A 20439-nucleotide genomic window follows, 5' to 3' on the forward strand; every position below is an offset into this window, starting at 1 on the left:
CATATCAATCACAAAAGAATTCAGACAACCTCTTTTCCAGCATACGGTTACATTGACTTTCAGAATAGCCATTACATGAATAACTCTATCCATTTTTCTAGTGCTGCAACAACTAAAGAAAGAAGTTTCATCCATACAAAATTGTCCTAGTAGGCCAACGAATGATGGCATATATTGTTAACATCGATAATGATGTTTCATTAAGCATAATAAGAGATATTTCACCTAAGGACATGTGCAAGTTCTTTGCATTTCATCATCGATGTTCTTCAATTATTATTTTTTTGGAAACTCCATGGAACAAGCCATTTGCAAAAAGAATTGGAAGAGGCCAACTGTTATGAAACATAAAATTATACTTTGTATTTTTAAATATTTCCACAGGAGACATGTAAAGGGTATCGAGCAAAATATTCAAAAGTACAAAGGTGTCCCTTGAATCTTCCTTACAAAAATATATGGTCAAAGCTCAGCCCATTTTTATACATTCGGTTGTACATTCTTCTTTGTTTACCAATGCTCACTTGAAAAATATGCACTCAATTGATTTCCAACTATGTCTAGCATTTGGGTCTATCCAATGTCCATCCAAGCCATACACCCAGACGCATAATTAGAAATCGCGAGCAAAGTCCTAGAGGAAGATTCATCATTTATATGCTTTTTTGTCTTTCAACAAACTAACACGTATTTTTCTAAAACAAAGAAAAATTATAAATGTTAGCCACCTATCATTTTGGGACTAAGGCTTGGTTGTTGACTTGTTGTTGTTGTTGTTGTTGTTGTTGAAGAAAAGTTGTAAATATTACAAAGTAAAATCCTTTCTCGATTGCAAAGTCAAAGCATAGCAAGTATTTCGCAACAAAGAAATTAATTTTTACATTCTTATAGGAAAATGATACAATCTTATGGTTATACATAAGGATGTTAGAAATGGAAATATTAACCTTAATCAAACATTAATTACACCAATCGAAGTTGATTTTATAATGCATTTCTATATTAGTTTCAATTTCGGAAATGCATCAAGTACTTATTTACAACTCCAAGGGTTATACTTGTATATATCAATCCTTTTTCCTCATATTTGAGTTTTTCTTTGCTAAATACAACATTTCTCATTACATTAGTACTTCTATCCTATCACTTACAGCTAAAAACAATAATCAAGAGATTCATAAAGTAATGTAAAATAAATTAAGACACCAATTTCAGAACATACTTAAATTTGCACAAACAATCTCAATTCACCACACACCAAACCCGAAAATCAACAGAAATTCAACAAAATTGAACAAAAAAAACAACAAAAAAATACGGAGTAAACATACATAGATAAGCAACACGAGGCTCTTGAATTTCAATCTGATTAGCAACACGAAGAAATCGTCGAATTCCAGAAGACAAAGTGAGAGGCAATTTCTCACTTTCAAAGGGTTTGGGCACATAATTATTATAATCATCATCAGCATCTCCGAAAGTAATAGACCTTGTAAAAGTAGTCCTAGTTCGAATTCCGGTACTTGTACTCGGAATATCCGTCTCGTCAATTTCATGGTATGTTTCTTGAATTGGTTCAGAAAGAACAATTTCCGACGACGACGACATAGTTGGCAACCCGAGAAAACACGAACGCAGCAGCTGCCGGTGATGATGGAGGGTGAGACTGAAGCATTCATTTTGGTGTGGTAGTTGTTTATATGGGGTTTGGTTGTTGGTTTGCTTAACGTGGTTATCTTTAGCTTTTGGGTGCTTTTTGGAGTGTGATCTCTTTTTTGAAGGTGCTTTTGCTTTTGAATTGGTTTGGTTGAAGGAAAGAGAGAAAGGAAGAAGAAAGAGAGAGGGAAGGGGAAGGGGAAGGGGAGTAGCTTTTTTGAATGTGTCAAAAATGAGCGGGTTTGTTTATTTGCTTAAGTATGGAGTAAACACAGTTGAGGAGAGAGAGAAAGGAGAAAGGAGAAAGGGAGAAAACAAAGTAAAGTTTGGATGATCCTGTACTCTACTTTTTGAGGATCCAAAAAGTGACCAATGGAATCATTCTAGTTGTACTTTTGTGCCCAACTGCTGGCATTTTTAGGCAATTCGTGAATTATAGACAATGTTGTACAATGAGGGTGGGGGAGCGGCGCAGCTGCAGCCTGCAGGTTGTGATGTGTGAGCAAATACGTTATAGGGCTGGTTAAAAGGAGGTCCAGGCGGACCTATAACACTGGGCCACAAAATTTTGGGGTCTAAAAAGAAATTTTATTGGTTAAACCCCAAGAACAAATATTATATATTTTACAGCTGCTTTGTTATGCATTATGTAATTTTTGTCCCAGTTGGTAAGGACTAATAAGTGTGGTAGCAGAGACCAGGTTTCGATTCTTCATACCCCAAACGTTAAACCATATTATTAATTTGACTCTATATTTTGTATAAATAAAATAATATTAATATAATAGTTATGTGTTTTACATTAAATCATTGCCCGTAAAAATTAAGAGGGGCGCAATATTTGTATTTTAGCACAGGGCCTCCAAATTGTCGGAGACGGCCCTGACACGTTATAGGGGTATTTTCATAAATATGTACCAAAAAATAAACAAACTGAATAAGACAAAATGAATAAGACAAACGGAAAAGGACAAAAGTAATAAATAAAATAGAGATAAAGATGAGAGAGAAAGTGACATAAGGTACTCCCTCCGTCTCTTTTTGTTTTTTACGTTTGGTATTTTTCACGCGTAATTAATTTGCATCGAGATTCCTCAATTTTTTTATTTAAACAAGATAAATTACATTTATTTATAATGTTTTCACTTTTATCAAAATTCTGATATTGGGAAATGAGAAAATTTTAATGTCCCAATGAAAAAGTGTGAAAAATTAAATGACTCAATGAATTTAATTGGTTAAAATAATAATTGGACACAAATTTTGATAGAATACTAAGTCATTTATGTGATAATATAAAAAGAAATGTAAAGAACATTTTGAAATACCCGAAAAGGAAACGTAAAAAACAAAAAGAGACGGAGGGAGTACCATTTATTTATAAAACTAGATTAAATCCCGTGCATGCACGGATTTTGATATTTTTTTCACTAAATATTTAACTGAATATTTTCCAAACTACTGTATAGTTATAACATTTTTAACATACTCGTTTAAATTTATTCATCTAATATGCATATTTGAAATGCTAATATAACAATTTGACCAAATTATTGAGTGATATATTTTCCATTATTAATATAGCGATTTGACTAAAATATTACAAATTTAGAATAATTATTATTACGTCGTATCTATTATTTCAATAATTTACAAACTAAAATTTGTTTCCATACATAAATAGTTATAAAAAAAGGTGGAAAATAAAAATAAAATAAAACATATACTTTTTTTTTGGGAAAGTGGTTTTTGGCGGGTAAAAATCGCACCAGGAATTGACACGTGTCATCCTGGTGTCTCTTTTAGTATATAGTAATAGAAGTGTCATTTTCTTTTAAAACAGTACTCCCTGCTTTCCTAAATAACTGTCACATTTGGGCTCCGGCACGGTAATTAATAAAATTGTAAAGTGTAATCCCCCGTAAATTTATAAATTTTATTAATATATTTTAACGTATATTATTTATATTTAAATAGAATTTATGAATTTTAAGTAATAAATATATAATTAACGTATATTTATTTTATTTTAAGTACGTTCTAAATATTTAACGATTTTTGAACTTTATTATATTTATATATCAAATGTATATTTAATTTTATTTAAATATATTCTAAATATTTTAACGGTTTGTGCAATCAAAAATAATGTTTGAATTTTAAGTTGAAAAGAATTCGAATTACGAAAATCGATTGAATTTAGAAAACGATCCCATTCGGTTTTAAATTCAAATCCTAAAACTAATATCCTAAGTCTAGCCCAAATGGGTAAAGCCCAATAGTATAAACCAATAAACCCATACTCCCTTCCTCTCATTCAACTTCACGTGAAAACTAAAACAAAGCAAAAACCTCCTTCTCTGTTCTTCCTCCTTCACGTTCGTTTGCTCCTCCTTGCGCAGCCACCACCTCACCACCGTCGGACGCCGCCTCCGTCGCTGGTAACCTCCTTCTTCTTCGTCGTCCTTCTCCTTCCTCTCCTTCTCTGTTTCTTCTTCATCCCCGTTTTTCTCCCCTCCTCAAGCTTCTGTTTTTCCTTGCACAGCCGCCGCGGCCCAGCTGCGACCACCAAGCCAACCGCGCCGCACCACCTGCACCTTCGCCGTGGCCCTGCCCATTCGGCTTGCTCGTCCCTCCTTCCTCCTCCACGCAAGCACAGCATTCTCTTGTTTCGGTTTGTTTGCGGCAGCCACCACCACCGCACGCACCACCAGGCCTGACAACCTCCGCAAGCCGCCGCCTTGCCGCCGCCGTGATCTGTCCGCCGGCCAACCCTTCCCTCTCTCCTCTTCTCTTTTTGGTTATTTCTTACACCCTAAGTAACTAATTATTTTAATTTTGTTTATTAAATTAATTTATGTTTCTTGAATTAAATTTATGATTTTTATGATTAAGTTATGAAATTTCAGATTATATGTTGTTGAAACTAATTTAATTATTTTCAGATTTGTTAATTACGTTAAGTTAGGGTTTTAATGGAGTTTTAATAATTTAATTCATGTTTCTTGAATATAAATTATAAGCTTTTATGATTAAGTTAGATTTTCAGATTACATACTATGCTTAATTAATAATTTAATTTTCAGATTACATAATTGAATTGAAAAAAAGAGTTTTTAATTATTAAAGTGTGAATTTTTAAGGTTTTTAATGATTAAATCATAATAGAATGACTATATATTATTAAAGCTATTATTTTTACGATTTTAAGAACGTTGATTATGTTTTGTGGACGTTTGAAATTATTCTATATTGCTGGAAATTTTAAAAGGGATGTTTTATTGGAGTTTAGAACGTTTTGGGATCATTAGTTTAATAGTTATTATGCTTGGAGATTATTTAATTAAGTTTCGATATTGGGGAATGTTCTAAATAGGTTTAGGATGTATTTAGAATACGTTAGTGTTGCTGTAAATTATTAGGAATTGATTTGGGTACGTTTCTTGATTATTTTAGGCGGAGAATTCTTTGTGGGCGACTTTTGAATTCGTTAAAGTGGCCTATCAGTTTGTTTACACAAGGTACGTCATACCTGTGTGCTTGGAATGTGTGTGATTTGTGGAAACCATGTTGAAATGATTCATGAACTTCGTTATGTTGAAATGATTAAGGAACTTGGTTATGTTGAAATTGTTGATGAACTAGATTATGTTGAAAGTGCATGTTTAATATTGTTGGATGGACATGTTAAGCATATATATTTCGTTATGAGAATTATAGCATGTTGGTATGGATGATTGATGCGAACATGTTGGTTGGGAACATTAAATTATTATATATGTTGATTCAGATCGATTGTTCATTGTTCCCTTTTAGCTTTTCACTACTTTATAAGGGCCGATGACCTTGTTTAGTAAGTTGAAACCTTATACCCATATAGAGGGGTTTATCAGTATTAAAGGAAAGGTTGAATTAATTGGAATAAGTCTTGTGTGACGTCTCTGTGATCACTTGTTTAATTCAAAGATAAAAGAAGTTGCGTTTACTTGTTGAATATAATATTTATGTTTGATGAGTCATAACCAAGTATTAAAAGTTAAGTCATGTAAAGTGAAAATGAGTAGCAATAGCTTTAGACTGTGCACGTCTAAAGTGTCGGACAATCAGGAGTTGGGGTCATGGGTCGCCTATGGCTTTTTCTGGGGCCGGATTGATCACCGGTTCTATTTTATTCAAAAGTCCCTCGATATCGCAGGTCATTGGGGTTTACGGAGTCGCGCCAGTACCTCGTCTTCCTTAGTGAAGAAGAAGAAGTTTCTAGTAGACAACTCAGTCCGTTGACTATTTCAATTAAAATAATGTTAATGATACAAAGGTCTAGTTCAGTCAAATATAGTCTTCAAGTCAATATAATTTGATTATCCTTGCTTATGTTTTAGTTAGTACCATGTTAGGATTGTTCGTTTAATAGAATCATGTTAGAATTATTATTGATTTAGTATGTAGTACTCAGCTTTGCTGATTACGTGCTTTTGCTTGTGCATGTTGATCATGGCTATGCCTTATTGATCCTGTGATGACCCAATCTTTGGTGAGCAGTCTCTAAGGATCAATAAGCATTGTCCATCTGCAGGTTTGAAGATGTTGCATCATTGGGATCGGGAATAGAGAGCTTGTATTTAGTTTTAATTTGCTAAGTTGACTTGAGTTTGTTTAATTTGACTATAAACTTGTCGTACTATTTATATTTCCTTATTTTCTTTTATTGGTTTTTGGGATTAAACCTGTAATCGATTATTTATAAACCTAAAGTTAGTTTTATGTTTTCCGCTGCAAAATTCTGAATAAGCCGTTACGTTTTCACACGGGCGATAATGCTTTGATAATTCTCTACGTTTTATATTAGAAGATTATTTTAGAAAAGAGAGAATTATCGGGGTGTTACATAAAGTGTGTAAGAGTTAATGATTGGGAATGTTTTTTTTGGGAAAAGGATAAAGTAGATAATTGTTTAACTGAATAAAGTACAAATAAAAGTGGATGTGGAGATTGAAAATGGAAAAAGTGTAGAATGTGCAAGTAAAAGTAATCATGATGTATAGAAAAGTGGGAAAAGTGTATGGAAAAGTGTGAAAAGTGTATGGAAAAGTGGGAAAATTATATGTTCAAAAATAGAAATGTGACACTTATAAGAGAACGCCAAAAAAGGAAATGTGACACTTATTTAGGAACGGAGGGGGTATCATTTTCTTTTAAAACGGAGGGGGCGCGTCTTTGTTTTCCGGTTGTATGCTCCTCCTCTCCTTCAATTCTCCTCTAATCGGTGTGAAAGAAGATTTTCTGTGATTAATATCATAATGGTTGGCTACAATTTAGGGATTCTAATGTCTAAATAATGTTACTTATACTAACCCTATATACAAAAGCTTTGACTAAAACTATTAACCATAATTACATAGTGTATTAGGGTGGTTTTTAAAAGAAAATTTTGGAACAAAAATAACAAAGAAAATGAGGGGGGAGGGGGTTTGGGACAACCAGCGGTGTGGTGGGGGGTTGGGCCAGAGGCGGCGACGGCAAGACTTGGTCGGAGCAACAAGTTCTGGAAGGGGTGAAGGGGAAGGGGGTTTTATTTGTTAAAAGGGCAATATTGTACTTTTATCATAAATACGCGGGCGTTTTTAGCAAATGAGGACGTCGAATAAAAACCCCCTAAAAAAACCTGATTTTAGTCATGGGCCTCTTGGCCATCGAATTACATTAGAATAGCTAGCAACATTGTTGAAAACACAAATACAATCTCTGAATTCAGTATATGAAAACTGTGAAAGTCAAAATACAACAATTTCTAAAGGACGGACCGGAGAGAGTGCTTACCTACGTTTAGACTTTAGAAGGAAAATTGCACAATACATGAGGTGAACAAAATTAATCATGTATATATAGTTCTGGAGGAGATCAATTGTTTTTTTTTTTAATAGGTAAAAAGAAGGGACCCTAACTGAACCAACACCTAGCATAGCATAGGTTAACCGGTTAACCAGTCGAGCTCCGCAGGTCATCGCTTGAGCCACTCCCAAGCATTTTGCAGTTGATGGGGCTCAAACTTGTGACCTCCAAGTCACAAGGTGAGTTCCCCACCAACTCCACCAACTTATGTTGGTTATTACAAAGTAAGTACAGAGTATAATTGTTACTCCTTGTACAGAGTACGGAGTATTATATAATTCGTATCATGGATTTATATCTTATTGCATCATTGTACATTCATGTTTCGAGAAATTAAAATCATTGAAGATATACATATGTAATGTATACCTTATTGCATCATTGCATCATTGTACATTCATCTTTCTTCGTAGGTCGTTGTCGGATTGTTCATGCTCCGTCCTTGTTTAGCTTCCTTGAGAAGCTTTGAGAAGCCTTGGTTTAGTTCTTTTTAGTTTAGTTTGTTTTATTTCCTTTTTATTTTCTTGTATTTTGTTCTTATCTATTAGCTTTACTCTGAGATAGGGTGGCTTTTAGATCCTTTGGTCGTTCCCTGTGATAGGGATACCTTAGGAAACGTGTACTTTTCCTTATAAAAAAAAAAAAATGTAATGTATACCAATGTATCAAGGGAACCAATATTAATTACTCCTTTAAATGATGCGCAATTTTAGTGTGATGATTTAAGTAAAAGTTACATTGACATTCTAAAAGCAACAGAGAGTTTAAAGTATAAGAAATCAGCTAAAGCAAATTGAGAAACAAAGAGAGTACATAATGACTATGATCTAGGCCGGCTTGTCTAAAACACATACCGTGACGAGCTCATAGCAAGTTAGCACTGTTGATATAGTGCTAGAACAACTTTAAAATTTCCATAGTGTACAAATTAAACTCATATAACCTTGAATCGATGTCCATAAGCTCTAATCTAGGGTTGAACACATGAAGTTATTATATTTTCTTGACATAACTTGTCATCTTTTTGTTGTTGCTCCAAAGTATCAAAAATAGGAGTATTCTTGGTTTCTGGAAGCCAAAATCCGACTAACCCACTTAAAAAAGATAAACCTGCAATCACTAGAAATGAAAAAGTAGGGCTTAATCTTCCAAGAGCAACCAATAAAGGCGCCATTGCACCACCTAGAACCAATGCTTGACGCATCAATGAGACAGCAAAGTTCCTCACATTCGTCGGAAACAACTCAACACAGTATATAAACATTACGTCGAAAGCCACTGAAGCCGCCATGAATCCAAAACCTTCTATCCCTAGTTGTATCCAATTCCCCACCGTGCCACCATTGCCTGCCAAATTAATTTATAATTATAAATAATGAATATTTACACACACATGCTGTTAAATACGGGTCTGGGCCGTACCCGTCATCAAGAGAAAGGGTCCACTTAACAAGTCCAAAGGAGGTTCCACCTTAAAACCATATGGCAATAAGAGGAGTAGCCACTTTGCCTTATTACAATTGGTAAATGGTACACCCGATTGTATGTAGCTCTACATGCAACCGGGTAGTTTTGATTTGTAACCCCTCAAAAAACACAATTTTATAGTTTAAAGCACATTTTTACAAGTTAAAGTACATTTTTTTATAGCTTAAAATCAGATACATTTCAAAATAACACATTGTTAGTACAAAAGAACATACGAGTGCGAAATTTGAGAGGATATGTAAACTGATGTTGGTTGCTCCCCTTTTAAGTTTAGTTTTTTTGCCAATTGGAAGAAGATATTCAATATCATAATATTTGAAAAACAAATGTGCATTAAAATTGTAAAAATGTGATTTTAAACTGAAAAATGTGCTTTTAAACTGAAAATGTGCTTTTTTTAAGGGATTAGAAAATACAAAACGATCCGGTTGCATGTAGAGCTACATACAACCGGGTGTACCTAATAATTTGTGGCCTTATTAAGTGTTTAACTCTCTTCTCTTTTATCAATGTGGGACTTTCAACACGTGATGTTTCATGGATCAGATCTTAACACATGCGGAATTGATAAACCAAGAATACAAGGTTAAAATAGAATTTGAGAAATAAAAAGGCCGACTTTAATCTATCCAAACTTAAATCAACAATGAGTTTGTAAAGTATTTTATTGATAAACCAATAGAATTACAAGGTTAAAATTACAAAGAGAATATTAAAAAGGAAAGAAAATAAATGGGAATATCATTTTGGGACCACCTAAAAAGAAATTGGGAAAAACATTTAGGTACGGATGGAGTATTTTATTAGCACCTAATCATTTAAGACGACTGAAAGTGTTTGGCAAACTAGAAACTCATTTTTTAAATAAGTGGATATAAGGTGAACACTGGTAGAACATAATGTTTCATTTTAGTTATATTTTATTAATTTGAGTTTTTGAATTCCAAGCAATGCATAGTTGTATGTATTTCTATTCTAAAGAACAAAACAAGAAATAATTAATCTATGCATGTACTCCCTCCGTCCCTTAATACTCGCACCGTTTTGACTGGACACGCATGCCAATGCACAACTTTGACCACTGATATCTTTAACTATATATTATAAAAACTTATAAAATGTTAATATTTTGAAAATATATATTAAGATGAAGCCAACAATATATTATATACTAACATTTATTTTCCTATACTAGAAATAAAATAGGGTTAAAGTGAATTATGTGAATAGTGCAAAAAGTCAAAACGGTGCGAGTATTAAGGGATAGAGGGAGTAATTAACAACAAAGGGAGTTATGCAAACATAAACATAGGAGTAGATATACTTGATGATAAAAGGGTAAATGGATCATACCGTTGGTGAAGATGATGCAAAGCAAGCAAGAAATCCCAGCAAGAACACACGCGATAGAAAGCAACAACCGACGATTCATAAATCCAAGAAAGAAGCTTCCTACGAAGACGGCCGGAATTTCCAACAAAGCATTGATGGCAACACTCAAATACTTGGAAAAGTTCAAGTTTTCGACATTCAATTGAACTGCATAATACACAAATCCAACCCCAAAACCCGCTATCATTGCCTTCAACATCCTCATCCTTGCCCATTTACACTCCCAAAGGCTAATATTTTTCTTATGCTCATTATCAGAAAAGCCCGGATCTGTTAGTTGAACATTTGGTGGAATAGTTTTCCCATTCCGAGTAGCTAACTTAGTTAAAATAGAGTGAGCTTCTGATTTCCTTCCCTTAAGTAGAAGCCAACGAGGCGACTCTGTAACAAAAGGGAGTATGACAATAGTATATAAAAAGACGACGAAGGAGAGGATCCGGTAGAGGTATCTCCAGGAAGATTTAGTGTGCATTGCTATTAAAGGGAGAGAAAGGAACCCTAAAGAGAAGAAGAAAAACCCGTATTGACCTACTTGGCCTCGCCATTTTCGGCCTACAACTTCGGTTGCAAGGACTAAACAACAGATTCCGATCCCAGAACGAGTTAAGCCGTTGAAGAAACGGAGGACAGCGTAAGTCCAGATGTTTGGTGAGAAAGAGGTAAGCAAAGCAGTAATTGATGTTACTAAGCATGCCAGTGTTAAACTCTTCTTTCTTCCTAGAAATGAATCGGCTAAACGACCATATATTGCTGATCCTGCATTGTGAATTCAAATATATAACACTAGATTAGACGGATTTTGATAATTTTTTTCACAAAATATTTAACTGATTATCTTTCAAACTATTGCATAGTTATACCATTTTTAACATATACTCGTTTAAATTTATTCATTTAATATGCATATTTAAAATGTTAATATGGTAATTTTATCAAAACATTGAGTGATATATTTTCCATTATTAATATAACGATTTGACTAAAATATTACTCCCTCCGTTTCTTATTGTTGTATCCGTTTCCATTTTAAGAGTTTCATATTGTTGTATCCATTTAGAATCTATTCTATTTTTGGACATACATTTTATCCTAAAATACCCTTACATTTCTATATATTTACCAAAATACCTAAAGATTCTACCCATAATCCCACCTAATTTTTCTCACCCATAATATTTAATTCTTTTCCCTTCCCCATATACCCACTCTCTCACCTCCTTTATCACCCATCATTATCACTCTTCTCTCTTACCTTATTTCTTTATTATTTTCTCACTCCTTTATTTATTATAATCTCTTACACCCAATCATTACACTTATACCCATACAAACCAATATTCCATTTTTCTTAAAAACCACACCAGATTCCAAATGGATACATCAAAAAGAAATGGAGGGAGTACAAATGTAGAATAACTATTATTACGTCGTATCTATTATTGTCATAATTTATAAACTAAATTTTGTTTCCATATATAAATAGTTTATAAATAAAGGTAGAGAATAAAATAAAATAAAATAGATACACTTTTTTTGGGAAAGTGGTTTTTGGTGGAAAAAAATTGCACCAGGAATTGACACGTGTCATTCCTGGTGTCTCTTTTAGTATATAGTAATAGATTACAACAGACATATTCCAACTAAAATAATAATGTAGGTCGTCCACAAAATATGGAATATTCAGTATAGTGGCCTATGTTTTGGAAATTTCACATATTAATCTAAACTCACCTTGTGGTGTTGTATTTTTGGTACTTCATTATGCGCCGTTAATCGCATTTTGAAAAAATTATATATGATAGGTCTTTTATATAATAAAAAATTCTTACCAAATAGTTACATATCGTGCATGATCAATGATTATGCACCATCAATTATAATCTTCAATCAAATAATATACAAATTTCTAATCCAATGGTTATACTTTATACAAAATAGTTACAAGTTGGAAACATATACTCCCTCCATTCTTGAATGTTAGCCCCTTTTGAAATCTAAAATAATTCAACTTAAGTACACTTGTCATGTGAATATCAACATAATTTATCCCATGTAGATAAGAGAGATAAATTATTAAGAGGTATATTGGTGATCGATAAAGGTTAACTTGAGAGTAAACAAGTGGATCATTTGGATATTTACATGGGTATAATAAGGAAATATTATCATGTCTCTGAAATAATTTAATCAAGTTTAACAAACAAGAATAAATTTAAGAAACAATAATGAAGAAATTGAAATGAGAGAGGAGATAAGGTTACCGTGGGAAATGAGACAAAGAGACAAGATTTTAATAGCATATGCTATGCTTTAATTTATGGTATACCAAATGATAAATTCAATCAAAGAAACTTTAATTTCAACAGTTAATGTTACTCTAAGTTTTTCAGAGGGATTTTTGTAAGTTTTATTGATTTTTCTTCTTCTTTTTATTGTCGACATACTTATTTGTTTTCTTGATTTAAGTCGTTTCCTTATTTATAATAGAGGTAATATAGTTTAATTAGTAACTTAATGAGTACATTTACAACCGGTTGTACGCCGTTCTCTCTCTCCCTCCTCTCCCTCTCTCAAACCCTAGCCTCCATTAGTGAATTTTGAAGGGGCTTCCATCGATTTTATCGGTGGAAAGCCCCGATCTTTTTATTTTGTTGTTCTTTTTCTAATTTTGTTTGAGTTTTAGGGTTTTAATAATACTTCCTCCTTGTGCGAGGAATTGTTCTCCCTCGAAAGACAGGGTTTTTCTTCTTCTTTTAGGGAGAATTTTTCTTAGGTTAGAGGATCTTAAATTTCTGGTTTGGTGTACGAGGGAGAATATTATTTAATTTCGCAGGAGAAATTGATTCAGCGATGAAGATTTGTGTGGTGTCGCAGCAGATGTCAGTTCTACATCTACAATCAATTGAATCTAATTTAATTCAATATCAAAATTACAACAGATCAAAAGACCCCCTCGTTGAAGGTTGTATCAAACAATGATGTGTTAGAGGGTATACAAGATGTTGGATGTGCGATGATCGTAGTTTTGCAGAAAACGAGTTTTATTTGATTCGATTTGTTATCTATTTGATAGATTCAGATTTCTTTTGTAGATGTCGTATGACTTTTTATTAATGAATTAATTTTATTTCAAAAAAAAATAATGAGTGCATTTTAATCTTTTTACATGGACACCAAATCATCCCCTATCCCTTATAGAATAGAGGTCAATATTAGGTGATTTTGTTAAATGATGTAGATAGTCGTAAGCTAAGTAATACTCCTTCCGTCTCTTTTTGTTCTTCCTGTTTAAATTTTTTTTGTGAGTAAAAAAAAGTCAAACCTGGAAGAACATTTAGAAAAAGAGGGAATATTTGGTAATTCAAATATCTTTAGATAGCAATATGGGCAAGCTAAGCAGAATTTAGAAAATAATCGTGCAAATACTTTAAGATGATCATGATTATTCACGTCAATATGAGTTATCAATTTAGAACATATTTGTACTTTTTTATATAGTTTGATATAAATTACACACTTAGCTTATGTAAAAAATAAAAGATATTAATTACACCATATTGATAATGTATGACATGGTTGCAATTTAAGCACATAAATACCTTTCTAATATCAATATTTAGATGGTCAATATTAGATTATTAACTTTGATCATAATTCGCCATATACAAATACTACACCAAAAAGCTACTATGTATATATGAATGTGACATACTTCGTATACTGCGCCCATATATATCACTGATATTAATTATACTGGAGACCATTGTTTATCTTATAATATATGATAAACGGTATTAATAAAACCATTGTGCGCCAATATAAAAACTCTTTGATTGTGACATTCTTGATGATATATATACATACGTAGTATATAAATTATACTCCGTAATTTATTAAAAACCCATAATTTCCAATTTTATGGCTTAAGTAATCAAGTAGATAATTGAAACATTCGTGCAATAATTACTTAAGCCTCTGATTACACGCATAAATATATGTCCATATATAAAAAAATAACATGGATATATGTTTTTAATTAAATAACATATAATCAGATTTTTAGGCATATGGGAGAATATTTAGCATAATATATGAATCATGAAGAATGAAATTTGCAATTTTACTGCGTACGTAATATTTTAGAATATTTATTATCAGCGTAATCTTTAAGCTTTATAATGGCAATGAATAATATCTCCTCTGATGCTTCCTTAAATAAAACTAAATAAATTTAGACTAATAATCATATTTTTTAAAATTGAAAGAGAGACTAATCAATAAGTGACATTTGTCATCACCACATTGATTTCCTCTCTTTTAATATAATACTAGATTAGACCCCGTGCACGCACGGATTTTGATCATTTTTTTCACAAAAGTTTAACTGAATATCTCCCAAACTACTATACAGTTATAAATTTTTTAACATACTCGTTTAAATTTATTTATCTAATATGCATATATGGTAAATTGACCAAAATACTGAATGATATATTTTCCATTATTAATATAGCAATTTGACTAAAATATTACCAATTTAGAATAATTACCATTACGTCGTATCTATTATTGCCATAATTTATAAACTAAATTTTGTTTCCATACATAAATAGTTTATAAAAAAAGGTAGAGAATAAAAATAAAATAAAACAGATACATTTTTTTAGAAAGTGGTTTTTGGCGGGAAAATATCACATCAGGAATTGACACGTGTCATTCATGGTGTCTGTTTTAATATATAGTAATAGAAGTAATAGATATAGATTCTTAAGAAAGAATATTTCCTGCCTTATGATGGCTCTTCTCAAATTTTTCTCTTATATGCTCTACACACCTGAAAGGAAAATATAAAAGGGTATACCCCTGGAATCGGATACACTTTAGATGTGCTCAGTTATTCTTCTCCAAAAGATCATATATCACTCTCAAGTCTCAAGTTAAGTCTCAAACTCTAGTTGTCGTAACAATATGGGCTCTTATTGTTTGTATGTGCATTTGTTAGTGGGTTTCTTTTTTCTTGAGGTAGTTGCCTCGGAATCAAATCTTGGTAAGAATTAATGAGAGGGGATGTTTTCATGGGAGACCAAATATTTGCTTTTATATTGTGGTTCGTCAAACAATTATTTATTAAACGTTTGGGTAAAGAGAGTTGCGAGGGTAGTGATATTGAAAAAGAATAAAAAAAATCGCTCGAATTAGCCATAAGAGAAATATGAATTATAAATGGAGAGGGATGATTCGACATAAGATCTATTGAACACATGCCTCCAGTCTTATAATGAACCTATATTTATAACAATATGTGCTCGTATGGTGTGAGCATATTGTAGAGGGTTTAATACTTTAGGCTCCTGTTTCAACGGAAAACATATAGGAAAATAGTTTTCCTTGGTTTGTTTCCTTACATAAAAGTTGTAAAAAAAAAGAACATAGAAGTGAAAAAAAAAAGGAGAAAAAGAATGTAATGGATTAGAGAGGAAAATGCGACATGCTTTCAAATCTTTTTCAAAAGGAAATTTGGTTTGCTCTAAAAACTAATTTTTTTTATTTGGAAACTTATTTTTCACCCTTAAAAAAAATGAATAAAAAAAGGTTAAAAAATAACTTTTCAAAAAAGTGTTTTTCGTCAAAACAAATAAAACCTCTGTGATTGAGGTAAATGACTAGGGGTGAAATGATGTCGAGAACGGGCAGGAGCGGATCTTGGTTGTGGCTGGGGCGGGCCTGGACCCCCCGGCCGGAAAATTTAGTAGTGTATTTTTAGTTACCGCCCCCTAAAATTTGTGTATAATTGTATAATTACATAATATATTGCTTAATTTTTTTCTACCGGCCCCTCTCGTAAAACCGTTCAAGGTCCGCCACTGAGACCGGGGAGGTTTTCATGGCACGACCAAATATTTAATTTTGTTCTGACAAGTTAAAACTTGTAGGCCTAAAAATAGGGTGGTAATTTGGTTGAGGGGATTAAAAAAAAAAAGACAAGTTAGTGGTGCATGCCTTTTTTAAGGTGGAGGAATTGTGGTATAGTGGTTGGAGATGCTAATTTGAACAATGTCATAAACACACTCAATTATTATTATAAACTAAATTACGAATCACACACTTTATCCCTAAAGACAATTGAACGTAACTCCACACTAATATAGTGGTATCCAACCAATGTGAGGTCTTGACCTACTTAGATAGGTAGCTAGGAAATATTTGGTTTGGTGTAAAATATTTTTCACAAATTTTTTTTTTTTCATTCTCAATCATTTTCACCTATCCACTTCAATTTTCCTTTCTTCATGACTTTTCTTGTAAAAAAACCAAAAAAAGGAAAATTAGTATAGATTTATGGGAAATCGTTTTTCACTAAAAATATTTTTCATCAAACCAAACGGACCCTAGTTGATGAAAAAAACTGGAAGCATGTGTATGATAAGATCACATATTAAAAAAAAAAAAATCTCTATTTATAATTTGTAATGTCCGTCAGTGTATATGACCATAAAAATATTGAATTTTGTTTTTAGTGCAAGCTTGGGTGACTATTTGGTTTTACAATTTGACATATAATGAAAGTTGATAGGGGCATATATTCCTCCGATCATGTATCCATATATGTGTAAAGCATGTAATTAGGAATAGAACCTAGCATAAACACTCTACAACATAACAAGTACGTCCATTTTATAAATAACAAAAAACAATAAGGCCATTAAAATTACCGAGTACCAATTACCGGCCATCATCTAAAAACTCAGTTAGTGATCCTAAAGTTGTACTTGTGGAGGTATATATAACGAGTCAGTATCAATATGGTCATGACTTAATGGTAAAGACTATAACATGTATGTGTATAGTAGGTCACATCTCGAATTGTCAGAGGACCAACTCAACCAAAAGCTTAAGCTTATGGTTGAAGTTCCAAGATTAGTTTTATGCTCTATCACGCCCCCTCACATGAAAGCCCTTTGGGCTTGAAGTGTGGATGCAGCATAGGCCTCCTCATACCTAGCGAGGAATATTCCACTTTGAAAGGAGGGGTGGATGAGATTCGAACTCGTGACCTATGCGTCATGTTGGCTCTGATACCATGTCAGAGGACCAACTCAACCAAAATCTTAAGCTTATGGTTGAAGTCCCAAGATTAGTTTTATGCTCTATCACGCCCCCTCACATGAAAGCCCTTTGGGCTTGAAGTGTGGATGCAGCATAGGCCTCCTCATACCTAGCGAGGAATATTCCACTTTAAAAGGAGGGGTGGATGAGATTCGAACCCGTGACCTATGCGTCATGTTGGCTCTGATACCATGTCAGAGGACCAACTCAACCAAAATCTTAAGCTTATGGTTGAATTCCCAAGATTAGTTTTATACTCTATCACGAATACCCCCATAAAATATATGCAAATAGATATCAAGTTGATATGATGTAGTACTAGCTAGTATACGTAATTAAGTAGGTAGGAGGAGTGAATAAAGATTACCTATGAGAGAACCAAGGAAGAAAGAAGAAGCAGGAAGAGCAGCAAGAAAGTTATGGTGACAAACAAGTCCCCATTCAGCTAAAATAGAACTCTTACGTCCACCTTCCCATTCCCAACTACCAGGTTGAAGACCACAAACTGAACTTCCTTTACCACTAATCTGCCCATTATAACACACATAATTTTGCTTACATCTCCATTTTTCTGGCTCTGCGTCGCTGAAGATGGTAACCAAAGTACTCTGAGCATCAAATATCCATGCTAATGATACCAATATTGCTTGTATTATTTGTGAATAACCAAATGAACCCACATAATTCTCAATCACTTCTTCTACTGTAAGCTCTATTATTCTTGTATTATTATTATTATTATTATTATTATTTATAATAACTTCTTCTTCTTCATCATCTATTATTGTTTCTTTTGAAGAAAGTTGTACCTTTTTGGGGATTACAGCGACCTCACTCTTCTCTTCTTCCATACTCTTTTTGTGCAGTGTTTGTTTATTTGGTTGCCTTTGCTTTAGTTTTCATTCACTACTTATTTATACTCCCTTCGTTAATTAAATTACTTCGTCTCTATTTTATATTTTTATATATTGTCCCGTACTTTATTAGGATTTGAGCGTAAATTAATTGTGAACGTGGGTTCAAAAGATGGAACCATAAAGAGAGACGTAATAGAGACAATGTAAGTGGGTAAAAATTACTCCTTATTGATAAGGACATCCAAAATAGAATATGGAACAACAACAACAATAATAATAATAATAATAATAATAATAAAGGGGTTGATGTAGGGATGATACATGGGTCGGATTTTACGAATTTTATATCCGACCCATTTGTATCCGGACTCAAATATTTTAAATTTTGAATCAGATCTCGAATTATTTATCAGATTTATCTCGGATTATTTTGCCTTGGATTGACTCAAATTCAGATTATTTTAGCACTTAAAAACTTAAAATCACAAAAACATAGCTTTAACATATTATAATGAAAATTTAATAATTATTTTTTTTGATAAAGTGGCAGTAGTAATCGAATTCGGGTCGGATTTTTCAGGTTTTACACAAATTCCACCTTTAACAAGGTTTGGATCGAATTTTCACTTTTTCAGATTTAGATCGAATCGGATTCAGACTAAATTGCCATCTCTAAATGGAGGGAGTATATACACGTGGAGATTGATTTGTGTCACCAACTTTTTTTGCTGGCTGTTTTTTTTTTTTTTGACAACTAAACAAAACAACAATATATCTATCTATCTACGGAGTATATATACTATACTAAAATAGAGAAATTAATGTGGTGATAACAAATGTTACCCTATGATTCACATCTCTTATCAATTAAAAAAGTAACTAAAATTATTTATTTAAGGAAAAATATGTTCTAGAGAATATATTATTATTTGCCAATATAAATCTTAACATTCTGTTGATAATAAGCATCTTAAAAATACTTAACAAAAATAGAAAATGTAAAAAAAATATGCATAAGTAAATGTCTTATTCCCGTGATTATGTAAACGTTATGTAAATATGTTGCATTAAGTAAATTACCTTTTATGATAAATCTATATATTATACTAAAAGAGAGGAAATCAATGTAGTGATGATAAATGTCACCCTATGATTCACCTTTGTAGTAACTAAAATTATTTATTTAAAGTAAACTATGCTCTAAAGAAAATATTATTGTTTGCAAATATAAATCTTAATGTTCTATTGATAATAAGTATCTTAAAAATACTAAATTAAAATAGAAAATATAAAAGAATAAGCATAAGTATAAGTAAATATTCTATTCCCATGATTATGTAAATGTTATGTAAATATGTTGCACTAAGTAAATTACCACTTATAATGAATATTCAGCTAAATATAGCATAAATACATCCTACTTAAGTTGCCATGAGACCACCTGTACAGTTGATACGTGTCACGTCCAGTTTTTTTTGTAATTGTTAACATTATATGATATACTTGCTACTTGTTCTATTTATGAAGCTGAAACAAGGCATACAACATCAGCATTTCAACATCTCAGCTTGAAGCATTGCAAGCTTGATTAGTCTGCACTGTCAGCATACAGTCAGCACCCTAGGTGCACTTTCTGTTATTCTGCTGACATCATGATCAGTTAGTTATAACAACTTATAGATGCTTCTAGAATTCTAGCTTGTATATAAGCACTCCTCATTGTAATTCTGTTATTCATTCAATCGATTATACAAAAGCTCCCAAACACTCTCTGCATTCTTTTGCTCTCAAACTTCTAATCAATTGTTCTTGTTTCAAGTTTTGTCATGGTATCAGAGCAGGATTAAAGATCCTTAGCTCAATTGTTTCTGAAATTCCGCAAAATTGTTTTGCTCTAAATCATTCTGTGTACTTGTTCTTTTGAGTTTCGATCGTTCTGATTCTATCTCCTTCTTTGCTGAATCTGTTTCTTGATTTCAAAACCTGTTCAAGTTTTGATAATGGCTGCTGGTGATCACAACACTGACAATTCACTGAGAAACAATGTTTT

At 32.5% G+C, this 20439-nt stretch overlaps 2 protein-coding genes across 2 annotated transcripts in view; both read right to left on the minus strand.

Moving 5' to 3' along the window:
• LOC110775572 (putative callose synthase 8) overlaps nt 1-1943 on the minus strand; it is a 25209-nt gene extending 23266 nt beyond the window's left edge. Inside the window, exon 1 of the mRNA XM_021980185.2 lies at nt 1332-1943. Within this exon, the coding sequence (XP_021835877.2) occupies nt 1332-1608 (277 nt within the window). The 5' untranslated portion in view covers nt 1609-1943. The remainder of the gene's footprint in view (nt 1-1331) is intronic.
• A 6372-nt stretch (nt 1944-8315) lies between these two features.
• LOC110775566 (organic cation/carnitine transporter 1) lies at nt 8316-18486 on the minus strand. Its single transcript, XM_021980177.2, has 3 exons — nt 17900-18486; nt 10387-11181; nt 8316-8892 (listed from the first exon to the last, which is right to left on the minus strand). Exons 1-3 carry the CDS (start codon nt 18381-18383, stop codon nt 8516-8518), a joined length of 1656 nt encoding a protein of 551 aa, XP_021835869.2. The 5' UTR covers nt 18384-18486; the 3' UTR covers nt 8316-8515.
• Nucleotides 18487-20439: the final 1953 nt, after the last annotated feature.

Source organism: Spinacia oleracea, chromosome 4 (assembly GCF_020520425.1).
Source record: "Spinacia oleracea cultivar Varoflay chromosome 4, BTI_SOV_V1, whole genome shotgun sequence".
Taxonomy (NCBI): Eukaryota; Viridiplantae; Streptophyta; class Magnoliopsida; order Caryophyllales; family Amaranthaceae; genus Spinacia; species Spinacia oleracea.